The sequence below is a fragment of the Syzygium oleosum genome, unplaced genomic scaffold, assembly GCF_021117445.2.
Source record: "Syzygium oleosum isolate NSW1041296 unplaced genomic scaffold, Sole_v2.1 Sole_v2.09, whole genome shotgun sequence".
Taxonomy (NCBI): Eukaryota; Viridiplantae; Streptophyta; class Magnoliopsida; order Myrtales; family Myrtaceae; genus Syzygium; species Syzygium oleosum.
Window position 1 is genome coordinate 4,354,128 of NW_026607493.1, and position 13,556 is coordinate 4,367,683.

At 42.0% G+C, this 13,556-nt stretch overlaps 3 protein-coding genes and 1 non-coding gene across 5 annotated transcripts; all 4 read right to left on the reverse strand.

Moving 5' to 3' along the window:
• Window positions 1-418: 418 nt before the first annotated feature.
• On the reverse strand, window positions 419-2,421 carry LOC115673710 (protein SLOW WALKER 1). The gene has a single exon (XM_030595960.2). The coding sequence runs from the start codon at window positions 2,251-2,253 to the stop codon at window positions 658-660; it is 1,596 nt and encodes a 531-aa protein (XP_030451820.1). The 5' UTR covers window positions 2,254-2,421; the 3' UTR covers window positions 419-657.
• Window positions 2,422-4,262: 1,841 nt separating this feature from the next.
• LOC115673406 (pentatricopeptide repeat-containing protein At2g22410, mitochondrial-like) lies at window positions 4,263-6,541 on the reverse strand. Its single transcript, XM_030595567.2, has one exon. It carries the CDS (start codon window positions 6,316-6,318, stop codon window positions 4,288-4,290), a length of 2,031 nt encoding a protein of 676 aa, XP_030451427.1. The 5' UTR covers window positions 6,319-6,541; the 3' UTR covers window positions 4,263-4,287.
• A 418-nt stretch (window positions 6,542-6,959) lies between these two features.
• Window positions 6,960-12,452, reverse strand: LOC115673391 (uncharacterized). 2 transcript variants are annotated; one of them, XM_030595544.2, is made up of 12 exons: window positions 12,353-12,452; window positions 12,158-12,257; window positions 11,930-12,038; window positions 11,363-11,451; window positions 10,630-10,686; window positions 10,374-10,482; window positions 10,186-10,287; window positions 10,022-10,086; window positions 9,758-9,861; window positions 9,593-9,657; window positions 9,189-9,243; window positions 6,960-7,621 (listed from the first exon to the last, which is right to left on the reverse strand). In XM_030595544.2, the coding sequence occupies exons 1-12, from the start codon at window positions 12,408-12,410 to the stop codon at window positions 7,461-7,463; spliced, it is 1,074 nt and encodes a 357-aa protein (XP_030451404.1). In that variant the 5' UTR covers window positions 12,411-12,452; the 3' UTR covers window positions 6,960-7,460. The 2 variants fall into 2 exon arrangements, with proteins under 2 accessions (XP_030451404.1, XP_056170951.1); XM_056314976.1 differs by lacking the exon at window positions 9,189-9,243 and having other exon boundaries at window positions 7,502-7,621.
• Window positions 12,453-12,526: 74 nt separating this feature from the next.
• Window positions 12,527-12,599, reverse strand: TRNAA-UGC (transfer RNA alanine (anticodon UGC)). Its single transcript has one exon. It is a non-coding gene; the product is annotated as a tRNA-Ala (tRNA).
• Between the last annotated feature and the right edge of the window lie 957 nt (window positions 12,600-13,556).

Consider the following 13,556-nt stretch of genomic DNA (forward strand, 5'->3'; position numbering starts at 1 on the left):
TAGGATTAAAAAGAGTGACTGATGTGAAAAGACGCTTTGCATTTTCTTATCGATTATGCCAGCTTCCGTAATCATATCCACCCTGCAGAACCCACACTGTGTCGCAAGAACTTGGATGGTTCATTCATGCAATCGTCTGAGAGAAGCAATCACTACTGGCATCAAAGGATTAGCAGTTTGCCATGTAATGCTCTATTTCTTCAGGATATGCTAACTAGATATGGAATCACTCGGGGACCTTATTTTTCATCTATAGTGTGGTGACTCATACGAAAAGCAACTTCATAAATCAGCTTAAGCAGGGTCATAGGATCTCTAAGTACAAAGAAAACCTGGCAGATGGATGGACCTAGAGCAACTGCCCTAAGACTCTTAATTTTCATGTTTGAGTCACAAAACTAGTGATATTGCATCGACCTTATATTCTAAAGGGAGAGAATTTGTTTTACTTGAACCTCCAATTACAAAGAAAACCTGGCAGATGGACCTTCAACTCCAACCATCTCCATGTAAAAACATAGGCTTTCCATCAATTTAGTGAAACTAATACATTGCAGCAAAATTTCATCCCTCAAGGGGAAAAAAAGTAAAGAACCAAACACGATTGGGTGGAGTAATCAAAACATTTACCTCATTACATGCAGTATAACTCTATTACTATCTTCTGCCTGCAATCCTTAGCAAAGGAGATACCATACCCTGAATCTCTTGCAACCCCTCTTGTATCCGAATCTCCTCCTCGACTGAGCGCTTGAGGTTCCTAATATGACCCTTCAAGGCATCGGATGCTTTTATATCTTCAAGCCTCAAGTCTATAACCTTCTTCGCCAGCCCCATCAACAAGCTTGAATATCTAGGCATGGTCGAGTTCTTATGCAAGAACATCAAAAGCAGACCCAATTCATCCCTATCCAAGGTCATGACAGATTTTAGCAGTGCCCTCCGAGCCACCAATTCCTCCATCACAGCCACCACCTTTTCGGGATCATTTCCACCTAAAACCGAAACGAGAGCATTCTTATGCCGGAACTTCTTTAAGAGTTTATCGTGCTCAGCCAACTTCACCTTCTTCGGCCTCATAACCAAATAATCTCCCTCGGATGGTTTCTCACTCTGACCTCTGTGGAAGTACCTATGGAATGAGGGCTTCAAGACCCGCCTCTGTGGCTCCTCCACATTGACCAACCCTAAGCTTCCATCGGCGCCACTCTCCGTGTTTTCCTTCCCCTTTCTCTTTCCCACGTACATAATACCATTCGAAGTCCCAATCGCTCTCACATTGCAATCCGGCGAAAGCCCGATCGACAGCAGGGGTGCCGGAAACCTCATCGAATGCGTAACCTTCATTCTCGAATAATCGAACACCTTCATATACCCATCGAGACCAACGCTCAAGATCCTCAGCTCCGTGGCTTCTTCCCCGCCCTGCGTCCCCATTCTACCTACACAAATGGAGGTCACGGTCTTGTTGTGACTCTCCATCGAATAAACCATCTTCCCTCCTCCAATCAAATCCCAAATCTTCACACTATTCCCACCCGCGGTGGCGACCAAAGTACCCGACGGCAAGAAGATCACATCCTGGACGGGCGAGCCGTGATTCACCTCCGTCACCGCCCTATTGCGATCGCTCACCCTCACATCCCAGAGCTTCACCACGTGATCATAAGACCCGGTGACGAAACAATTCGCATCGGCGGGCGAACAATCCCCGCACCTAACGTAGTCCTTATGCCCACGAAGCTCCGAAACCACGCTCTCCCCAGCCACATCCCAATACTTAACGAGGCCATCATCACCCCCGGACACCAAATGGAGCTTATCAAGAACTGGGTACCGGACAAACCTGACGGGCCGGAGGTGGGACTTGAGGCGGCGGAGCGGGGTCCTGGTCCGGACGTCGAAGACGCGGATGAGGCCGGAGAGGTCGGAGGCGGCGAGGAGGGAGCCGTCGGAGCGGAAGGAGAGGGAGGAGACGACGTCGGCGAAGGAGGAGATGGTGTGGGTTAGGGAGAGGGAGCGGGGGGAGAAGAGGGAGAGGGAGGCGGAGTGGGCGGCGGCGAAGGGGTGGGGAGGGGAGGGGGAGAAGGCGAGGGAAGGGATGGAGAAGGCGAGGTTGTCGATGGGGCGGGTCTTGAAGGAGGACCAGTACTTGGACTCCGGGGTCTTGGATGGGGTCCTTGGCGTGGGCTTGAGCTTCGGCTTCACGGGGAAGGTGGTCTTGGAGACCTTGATGATGATGGGTTCCTCCATTGATGGGATGGGATGGGGAAGCTCTTCTGGTTTCTTGGTGCTTTGGAGCGGAGGTTTTAGGGTTTGCAGTATGGTTTCTAGGGTTTTAGGTTGCCTCTCTTCTTTGCCAATTACTCTCTCTCTCTCTCACTCTCTGCAAGTCTGGTTTCTAGGGTTTTAGTTTGCCTCTTCCTTGCCACTCCCCCCCCTCTCTCTCTCTCTCTCTCTCTCTCTCTCTCTCTCTCTCTTTCTATGGTAAAACAAAAAATTCAAGATATTCTTTTTAAGTCTTTTATTTTCCTTGTGAGGCTCACAAAAACTAAAATATCTTTTGCCAAAATGACACAAATGATTTCTAAACCTTGATCAAATGTGTGATTGCGTCCCTGAATTTTTCATTTGTTCAATGTGGTCCCTAAATTTTTTGTGCATGTTCAATTTAATCCCTGAATTATCCTTTCATTTATCCAAGTTAATAGAATTTGTTGATTCGACTTTCAATTCTGTGCGTTCGAACGGTGGACAAAAAAAAAGTTATACGTGGAGTATCCACGTATGATATTCAACTCAAATTAGAATATAATAATGCTTTTAATTGTTTAATTTGTTCAATTTGAAAAAAAATGATTATCCATGTTATTTGATTAGTTTAATTCATTCACAGTGGGCTAAAGTTCAAGAGCCACATTGAATAAATTAAAAGTTTAGAGATGATTTTGGAGATCATTTGTGTAACTACCTATATTTTTTATAAAAGTAAGAGAAAAATCCACAATATATATTTATTATAAATATGGTGGACGGGCGGGGCTGGGCACGGGCTTGAACACCGTCACCCAAGCCTGGCCCTAAAATTGACTGGGTCCAAAAATTTTGGCCAAGCCGAGCTTGGTGGACGCATAGCCTACCAAACCCATGATTAAGTCTACTATATGTGGCATAATCACATCAATTTGCAAACAAACTCATTTAATTCAAAAAAATTTCACGGTAGATCTCCAACTAAGAAACCTATAGAATTGCAGAAGATAAGATTTTGAAAAGAATTAGAATCTAACAATCATAGAATGAGAAGCCATGCCTGAAGTTTTTACTTCGGGTTCACAATATCATCGAAGTAATCTTAAATAGGTTTAACAGCATAAAGGCAATTTAATAAATGAATTACCAAGTTTCAGAGGTTTCGAGTTTACTCAAAAGATATATCTAAAATAGGTCCAAAATCCTAACAAATTTAGAATAATTGGGAATAATTATTACATAACATAAGGTCTAACGAAATGAAGATGTTTCAGTAATTAATACATATGATGTTCGGGTACGAGGTTTCTCAATTATAAAATCCCAAATTCATCCTACACCACATATAGGGTTTTCAACAGTCGACCCCACACCCATCCCGCTACCCAAACCCGTTCATGTCCCATTAGAGTTTGGGTGAGTCAGTCATACCCGTCCCACTTCCGTCGCTAAACGCGGCAGCTTTGTCTTGATAAATCAATAGAAAAAAACATCATAATAATATTCTTCCCTCGAAAGTAAACATTTGCGACGTTTCACGTTGATTTATCATCTTCCCACTCTTGCTACATTAATATATATACTCGGGATGGCAACCCCGAAATAGAGTTTAGAAAATCCGGTTGAAATGAAGTTTACACTTGAACTTACTTTGCGGCTATTTTAGCCTATTTAGTACAATCCAGAGGTACAAAAGTTCTGCAAAAACTGAGTGACTAAGAGCGTTACTTTGACCTTATCACTCCTCTTTGTAAACAAATGTCTGAATATTACATTGCCCGTAACATTACACTTTCCCCTTTACTTGTTCAACCTTGTGGCATGGCAAATGGAGGCTGTGATCACTGACCATTAGCTAGCTCAAAGACAAATTTGTTTCGAAACTCAATCCTCACTAATGTCTGAGTTCTAATTTTCTCCACGCAACCCAATGAGTCGACGGATTTGACCCAATAGTTTCTTAGAAATGATCAGTTTAAGTTGATTCAGTTACTCTCCATGTACAATAAGCAACTGAATGTACATGAAGTTGCATCAACCTAAGGTAGCGCATGATACCGAATCTTCCCAACTAGATAGCAAGCTTATATGATTTAGTACCAAACAGATTTCTTCAGACTGAAGATACGATCCATCAGCAGCTATAAATTCATGAAACTTACCTTCCACCTCTATCAAGCTATGGCCAGGAGTCTTTCTCACACTCCTTTCCCTCATCATGCTTTTAACCATCCTCATATTGCTCCATTCTTTTCCCCTGGCAAAGATGTTAGCCATGAGACTGTATATACCGCTATCTTCAGGATTCAATTCCAATAGCTTATCTGCTACAGCCCTGCCCAACTCGACATTTCCATACGTTCTACAAGCGCTAAGAAGCGCACCCCAAGTAGCTTCATTGGGAACCATCGGCATTGTAGTTATCAATTCATATGCTTCTTTGAGTAGGCCATTACGACCATATAAATCGACCATGCAGGCATAATGCTCGATTTGGGGAGCTATCCCAAATTTCCTCTCCATGTCCTTGAAGTATCCTTGGCCCACACTTAATAAACCAGCATGACTACAAGCTGATAAGACACCCAAGAAGGTGACCTTATCTGGCCTAAATCCAGTGCTTTCTAATTGATGGAAGAGCACTAGGGCTTTCTTGGCATGCCCATGAGCAGCGAATCCAGTGATCATGGAATTCCAAGATACCAAGTCTTTTTCAGTCATTTTGTCAAATACTGCCGCAGATGCATCAATACACCCGCACTTTGCATACATGTCTATAAGAGCATTTCCCAGAATGACACTAAACCGGATCTTTTTAGAAAGGATGTACTCATTGTGAATCCAGCAGCCCACTTCCAAGCGACCCAATTGACCACAAGCAGAGAGAACACATACCAAAGTGTTCTCTACGGGAACTATTGCCGCCTCTCTCATATTATTAAAAATTTCCAATGCTTCCTTCGGTTGACCATTTTGGGAATAGCCTGCAATCATTGCAGACCAGGAGACCACATTTTTCTCAGGCATTTTGTCGAACAACATCCTCGCATTCTCTAACTCACCAAATTTTGCATAACCGTTGACCATACTTGTCATTGAGAAGACATCCCTGGTCTCCATGTTGTCAAAGACCTCCCTAGCACTAATCAAGCAATCGCATTTTATATACATATCGATTAGCGCATTTAGCAAATTCAAGCTACAAGCCACATTCTCCTTTTTTATCAGTTCATGAACTTTTCTCCCCACATTCAAGTCCTTCTTCTGGGAGCATCCGGAGAGTGCCGCAATCATAGTAACCTCATTAGGCTTAACATCACTTAACAACATCAAGTCAAACAGTTCCAGGGCCTCGTTGGAGCAACTATGCGTGGCATAACCATCGATCATCGAGGTCCAGGTAAAGACGTCCCTAACAGGACCTTCATCGAACACCCGGCGCGCAATGCCCAAACACCGAAAAATTGTGTAGAAATGAATCAACCCATTTCGAACCAGCAAGTCGCAATCAAAACCCATCTTCCAAATCCTGCAGTGAACGAACTTCCCAACAAAAACACCCTCGAATTTCTCACACGCCTTCAGGGCAAACACGAAGCTGCGGCCATCGACTTCCACGCGTCCGCGAATCATCCGGCAAAAGAAGATCAACCCTGAACTCGGCATTCTCGCTTTGGCGTACCCTCGGATCATGGTATTCCACATGTAAGCATTGGGAACCTCGATCTGGGCGAAGAGGCTGCGCGCATAGTTTACATCTCCAGCCTCCGATAAGGCGCAAAAGGCCAAGACCCTGCTGGCGGGGAACGTGTGGGCCATAAGACCAGTCCTGGTCATGTGAGCTTGGAGTTGCTTGAGCTGGCGCATGGAGGTGCAAGATTCCAGCAGCAGCAGGACCGGGTCCGTGATGACCGCGTTGATCGTGGAGTTCCATTTCGTTCCCTGGGCACGGCTCGAAGAGAGAAGTCGAGACGGAGAAGCGGGAGAGGGCTTGAACGGAGGGAAGAAAGGCGGACGCCAAACAGAGAAGCGCTTGCGGAGGCAGAGAAAGACGCAGCGCCTCATATATGAAAGTGAAGTCCTCGATGGACATCTGCAGAGTTTCAAAAATGGGCTGAAAGGAAGCGGACGACATAAATTGAATGCCCTTGCAGCGTTCGTACATAGTATTTGTACAATATGTAAATTTATGTGTTAAAGGAGGACCTAAAGATGGAACAGCAGACCGGGGTTTCTGTTTTCTATTTTTTTTGTATGATTGAGGGGCGTGTGCACTGTGCGCTGACCATTTGAACGCTCACGAAATATTCTGCTAAGCCCGGGAACCAATTTAGTCCGGGACCTTTTGCGCTTGCAAACTCTCTCGGCAACATTTCGCCAACAAACTCGCCTCAACACCTGTTACTATGCTGATGCACTTCTGGTTCTCCAACCAGGAGCTAACACAGATGGGCTTGTGTCAAGCCCAGCCTCACACGACGCAATCGATGAAAGTTCGAGTTCTCCTTTCCTGTGTCGACCAAAATTATTCGATACCAAACAACCCAACCAAGCCTAGTCTTAACAACGTTCGCGAGTACCCCCAGAAAATCCAACAGAACACCGAATTAGGCTCGTCTCCAAGTCTGTGCCTCCTACGACCCATTCGATGAAAGGTAGATTTTCGTTTTCGTTTCTTCGACTAAACAATGCATACCTTTCACGAGTTTTCCCAAAAGGAAAGAAGAAGAGAAAATCCAACTAACGGAAATATCTAATACATGTAAACGATGGGCCATATATCCACGATGTCATTGAGACACAGGTATATAGATAGTTCAATGAAATATGTAATAAACAGTACAAAGGGATTCTACATTTTCTTTCACGATCATTGTTCCATGGAATAATTTCCGCAAATCAATACTGGCAGCTTCAAGTACTTAGTCAAGGATACCAGACGTTGGTTTCTATGTTATCCCCTGTTCAAACAAGGTGAAGAAATATAAGGCTCTGTTCCCTCTAACATCTGTTTGCTCCAGCCTCTTTCTCCCTTCTTTGCCGCGATACAAGCATTTCCAAGCACCATAGCTCAACCATATTCTTCAAGTAATGTCAAGGGGCAAAGCCGGATGGGCCCCTGCATTCTCTAGTTCTCCAAGCCTAGCTGACTGAAGAAAATGATGATAATGCACTGGACTAATAAATAAAAGCAAGAAAGCAACTGATCAGGGACAAGGATTTGGAAAATTCGCATGAATTTGATTGATTTCTGCGACTATTTCAGGACTGAGCTCCACATTGCATGCATCAAGAACCTCCTGGAGCTGTTGACGCTTTGTTGCGCCAAATATAGCACTTGCTACCAGAGGATGTCTCAAAACAAAGGCTGCATGAAACAAAATGTTCTAAGATACCAAAAGAGGATCTTAATAAACTGAGAGCATGCAGAACTATAGCACTTCAAAAGACACTGGTTCGTTTCAACATGACGTCACAACTATTTGTAAAATACTAATAAATAGAAGCACAGTATTGTGAACTCCACTAATTCACTCCAGCTTGTGAAAACCTAAATATTAACTCCATGTCTGTATCATTAAGTTACTGAAGTGGGCACACAATTTTTCAGCATTAATATATCTAAAGCCTGAAAATTTTGCCCAATCAAGCAAGGTCTATAATTCCCTAGAATACTTTTTTTTCTTTTTTGATTAGTCAAGAGTGAGGAGGGACAACCAACGCAAACAACCCCCCCTCTAAGCATTACCATAAGGTTAACATACTTGTTATTGTATATTAAGTTAGAGCTATAGCTATTCCATACCACCTGTGCCCAAAAGGCCAAGGTTGGGCGACCCCATTAGTGCAACCAAGATGCTAGCAGTCCAAAAGTTTCTCCAGACAAATATCACAACTTTTAATAAACTAATTAAACATGCCTTATGGTTATCATGATTTTTTATTCGCTAATTATGGTTTCAAAATAGTGTTTGGTAATTTTTTTTCAGTAAGACAGCATATAATTTTGTTAATAGCAAAATTTAAAAGCAGAGGAACAACTTCAGCTATGTGCTCAACATTGGCAAGAAAGCCAACTCAAATGCCCCTAATTCCAGCAAAGAGCTTAATGCCTATTGTGAGATTTTGGTGGGACCACTGCCAACTATTCTAAAAGCTTAAGCTGTTAGATGAAGACGTGGTTTAATATTTAATTATTCCAACACTCCCCCTAACGCTTAGTCTGGTCTTTTTGCCTAGCACTAAGCATGGACATATTTAATTGGGAAGGCAAATGGGGCCTAAAAAGATTCGAACTCAATTGTTCCAAATCATAGATTTGGTGGGACCACTGCCAACTGTTCTAAAAGCTTAAGCAGTTAGATAAAGACGTGATTTAATATTTAATTATTCCAACACCTATCAAAAGAATTTTTTTTTTCAAACGTCAGCAACTAAAGACTGTACCAGATGAAGCCCTCTTTATTCTCACAAGATGAATCAGCATCTACAGAAAAAGAAATGCATACGGTTCCTGGTGTTTAACAAAAAAACATTCTCACAAAGCTTAATCAGCAGCTGAGGGAAGGTTTGGCAAATTATCTTAATAGATAGTTCAATATACTAAGTTCTTTTATTAAGACCTTTGTTCTGTTCCATTCCCACAATAAAATTTTTCACAACCAAACAAAGAAATTATTGTATGATCGCCCACAATTGTTTCTTACAAAAGAAGATAAAGAGGACGGAGTTTTTGTTGCATTCTATTTCCCTCCACATCATCGCACCAAATACAACACGTCTTAAGTGGATATGGTTTAGTATAATATAGATCACTAAAACTTGATAATTTGCAAAAGGTGATCCCTGGGATATTCAAATAGGAGAATTAACAAATCTAGACCAAACGATAGAACACTAAGTGCATATAAGGCATGCAGAGAACAGTTCAATACCAATTGCCAGTGCTACAGGACGTAGACCATACTTGTCTGCAATTTTAAGGTACCCCTGGAATTCCCAAGTAAAGAAAAGCAACATGTGAAAAGAAAAGCATTAGAAAACGCGGGAGAGAAAGAGAGAGAGAGACGGGTGGTAAGAAGTCCTCAACAGTTAAATCATCTTCTAACATGCATAGTGGGATGGATTCCAGAGTCACAACCATTACCATGCAAAAACTTGAGAAAAATTGCCAAGCAACTTGCTGTTAGTCGGTGAAGTTATATAAAAAACTCAAGCAAAAATTGTGTGTTCATCAGAAGTGAACAAAAGGTATTGAAACTTCTTTTTTTTCCTTCTATTCTTAAATTGTTTGAATGATCTATATTCAAAAATTTATCTCCAGAAAGAATATACCAACCATGACTGCTGCCGTCACGGTACTATTGGACAAGTTGTACCTTGATTCTCCTTCTGAATACCTCCCTGTAGAAGAAGGTAATGCCAATTTATGTGAGATGAAGCCCATGAATCACAAGGGAACACTTCTAAAATGGAAAGATAAATGTGAACTGCAGGGCTTCACCTTTAAAAAGATTCAACCGAGCATCCGGTGGTCCACCATCAGGTAAAAAGTATTTACCAGAAAGTATACCCATCGCTAGAGGGCTGTAGGCCAATAAGCTGATCCTGCAGAAATCAATTCAAGAAGGAAAAAAAAACAGACAGGTAAAGAATTACCAAGAAGGTCCAAAAGAACACAACATCTGTAAATAGAGAAAAGATTACTAGCACCCTGATATGTAAAGTAGTGAAAAGTCTGTGATGGGATTTAGTTGTGAACAAGTACCTCTCGTGATGGCAACATTCTGCCATCCCTGAATTGAAAGTTCGACAGAGCAAACTGTAGCAACTCTAAAACAAAGATCACAAGGCGAATTTGGAAAATTTAGCCTCAATATGCAGCAGTGAAAAGAAGAGGGAGATTGCCCAACTAGAAAGAGGTTATACTACCTGCACCGACACAATCTTAGGATAGGAAGGAAATCTCTCGGCAAAATGGAGGAATTTCATGACACCATAAGGTGTTTCATTACTGAGTCCAACATATCTAATCTAACAACCATATATGCAATCAGAGACATAACAATAATTTACAAGAATAGATTCACAAGACCAAGTCTCAAATACGTTATACTGACCTTACCAGAAGCAACGGCTTTACCAAGTGCCTCAAGTTGTTCCTCTACCGTAATTGCACTGTACTGATGGGTTGGATCATACTCAAACTCTCCAAACATCGGCACATATCTGTTGAAAATATACTCGAAATAAGAAAGAAAAAATCTCACAACATTGAGCAAGTATTTCAGACATTATCAGTCTTCCAATTGTATTTACAACTATACCCCCTTCCCAACAAAATTAAGAAACAGAGGGTTGTATTGACATACAAACCGATCAGGCCAATGTATTTGATAAAGATCGATGTAGTCGGTCCTCAATCTCAATAAACTGCAACATTGATGAATGAGCTCAGAAGATAATATATGCTAGATAATGCAAGTACAAACATCACAATACGAACAATTCTTCAATAATTAAGTGTCGGTGCACTTCATTTAACAAATTTTAGAAGCCCCCGATTCTTTCAGTTACAGGAAGGATGAATAGTGTTTCAGTTTAAACATGATACAACCCCATTATAGTGGTAGAACTCAAGTTTTCCTGAACATCATGTTGGACAAGCATCAGCCCATCCTCTTGTTAAGGTCAACAAAATCAAATTGGAGAAAAAATTAGGTTTTAAAGATTTAGTTCATTAAATGAAACTAGTGCCCGAACAGAAAAAAGCTTTCTGGCCAACCAAAAACAATTGGCAAAATGACAAAAAACTAGTCTTCTTAATGAGGGCAAACATGTAGGCAAACATGGTTTTATTTATTTCGAGATATGGGTGAGGTAAGGAACTCCATCACTTCGAGCCTGAAACTCTTGATAATCACGGAAATATGCAAAGACAAACCCCGATTCGATAGCATTTGTCACAGGATGAGCAGGCGAAACAGGACTTATGGAAGAATGAGGGAAGCCAAATGATCTGTTCCATCTAAATGGATCTGCCGCTCATTTAAAATGATTTTGATGGAAGATATATCATCCTGTATGATGGAATAACATGCAAACTTACCTATTGTCAATGGCTTTGGATATGTTCCAAGCATCCAAACACATTGGCCCGTCCCTAATCCAAGTCATTTGCCCAGATGGTCCACTCACCTTCATGAAAAATTTTAACAAAGACTTCATCTGTTAATTTAAAATTGGCCAAATAAAACAAGAAAGATACTCTTCGGAAAATATTCACCCCATGAGAAATGAAAGGAAAAAAATGGCTGCATCGATACAGCTTAGGACTGGATAAGCACCAACACCCATACCTCTTAGCCCTTTACTAACAAGTACCATCCAGAGAAACATATGATTTCTTTCTTAGTACAAGGACAACGAAGGCCACTTCCTCTCAATCCACTCTAAGCTCATTTTATGAACGTCAAGGACATTAAATCAATCCTGGGTTCTATACATTTCCCTCAGCCCACAGTACACACAACCAAACATGCTTTCTCTTCACCAAATGCAACGCTACTACGTCGAGCATTTACCAAAACAAAGCCAATAATATCATTAGGCAGGAACCAGGATCAGCTTATGCTCATCAAACGAGAAACAGCGTAAAAGGAACATCAGCAAACACCTTTGTGGCCAATACAACTCGATCGCGAGGGATTTTCCGGTCTCTAACCCAACGGCCGAGATACTCCTCGCTCCGGCCCTGAGTGTCAGCACGCTGAGGCACTGGATACCTGCGCCGCGCCATCCGAAATTCCAAGAACAAAATCAAGAAAGACCGACGGAGATTCAAATTTCAATCCGGACAAACATTCAATTTTTCAAGCGTTGCGAATCCGCCGTCGAAGCGTACATTTCGGCGGAGTCGAAGAAGTTGATCCCGGCGGCAAAGGCGTGGTCGAGAAGGCGGAACGACTCCGACATCGAGTTCTGCTCCCCGAAAGTCATGGTTCCTGAGGGACGAAGCAAGGCGAGGCGGGGTGTTATAGCGAGCGGGAAGAGATGGATGACGAGAGAGAGTAGGAGGGAAAAAGGAGGGTGAAAAAACCTAAGCAGAGCCTGGAGACGGAGAGATCGGGAGCGAGGTTGAAGAGAGGCACCGCCATTGACGTCCGCGTCTCGAGGGGGAGAGAACGGAGGAGGAGCAGTAGCGACTAGCGAGATAAGATGAAGAAAGAAGAAGAAGATGAATGGAGGGAAGAAGCTAAAAACGAGAACTCGATGGAGATGCAGGGGATCGAACCCTGTACCTCTCGCATGCAAAGCGAGCGCTCTACCATTTGAGCTACATCCCCTTTTGCTTTTAACTGAACATAATTACATATTTTACTATAAATTGTCCTAGTACACGGAATTGACTAACATGTGTAAATACAATCAATCTTGATCTTTTGATGTGACTTTTAATTTCGCCAAAATCAAAATATTACTTCAATTTCCATAAAATAATGAAAAAAATTATATGTGAATTTATGTAGCTAACCGTCAACATTTTAGCATTGTGCAAATTAAGAAAGTTTCGGATTAATAAAAAAAAAAAACAAATTAAAAGTGCGAGAGTCGCAAAATTTAAATTAAGCAAAAGACAAAAATCACTTTAAAGAGTCATATGGATTAGTTGAAATGAACTCGGGTTTGGACAAGGGAATGGTTTCCTCTTCCGGTGATTGCATACACGCCAGTGAAGACGAACAATCCGTACATGGTGGGGGAAATCTTACACGAACTGATACGGCTATTAAAGGCAGATCCCCGATAAAACGAATAGTAAGACGCATATTGTTTTAGCATGCTCAACGTGATATAATACTCCGCAACGTCACAATCCGACACAGGTTGGTACTTTGAATTTGGCACATGAAAACGAACTTAATCCAAATTCCCGTGAATGGCCAAATCAAAGTTTACTCCCTTAAACAATCATGTTCATTGAATAAGCTTGATTGTACTAAGCTGATGTTCATGCACCGCTAACGCATTTAGATACATGAACAAAACCTGACCCATGCATGTCTGGGCCTCGGACACTGGTCTGGTGGATGGACAGTTTGCGACCGCTTCAGGAGACAACTTCTTGGGTGCGTCCATATTCTAATTCCTGCCCGAACTTAGGACACAAAATTACGTCGATGCGCATCTTTCTTGGAATAGTTTATCCTTTGAATGATGACATCAGTGACGATGCTGAACTTTTACAAAATATTGTTCGACAGTTTGATCCCCCGAATTATGTTCTTCTCCGTTCACGTTGT

Bases quoted from the DNA above. Each gene is read 5' to 3' on its own strand.
- LOC115673391 (XM_030595544.2), bottom strand. From the start codon at position 12,410: ATGGCGGTGCCTCTCTTCAACCTCGCTCCCGATCTCTCCGTCTCCAGG. The intron at 11,452-11,929 runs GTGTTTGCTGAT...TTTTTCATGAAG, and splicing joins GAGTTGTATTGGCCACAAAG to GTGAGTGGACCATCTGGGCA. The intron at 9,658-9,757 runs GTGAAGCCCTGC...CTTCTTCTACAG, and splicing joins TCGGTTGAATCTTTTTAAAG to GGAGGTATTCAGAAGGAGAA.
- LOC115673710 (XM_030595960.2), bottom strand. From the start codon at position 2,253: ATGGAGGAACCCATCATCATCAAGGTCTCCAAGACCACCTTCCCCGTG.
- LOC115673406 (XM_030595567.2), bottom strand. From the start codon at position 6,318: ATGAGGCGCTGCGTCTTTCTCTGCCTCCGCAAGCGCTTCTCTGTTTGG.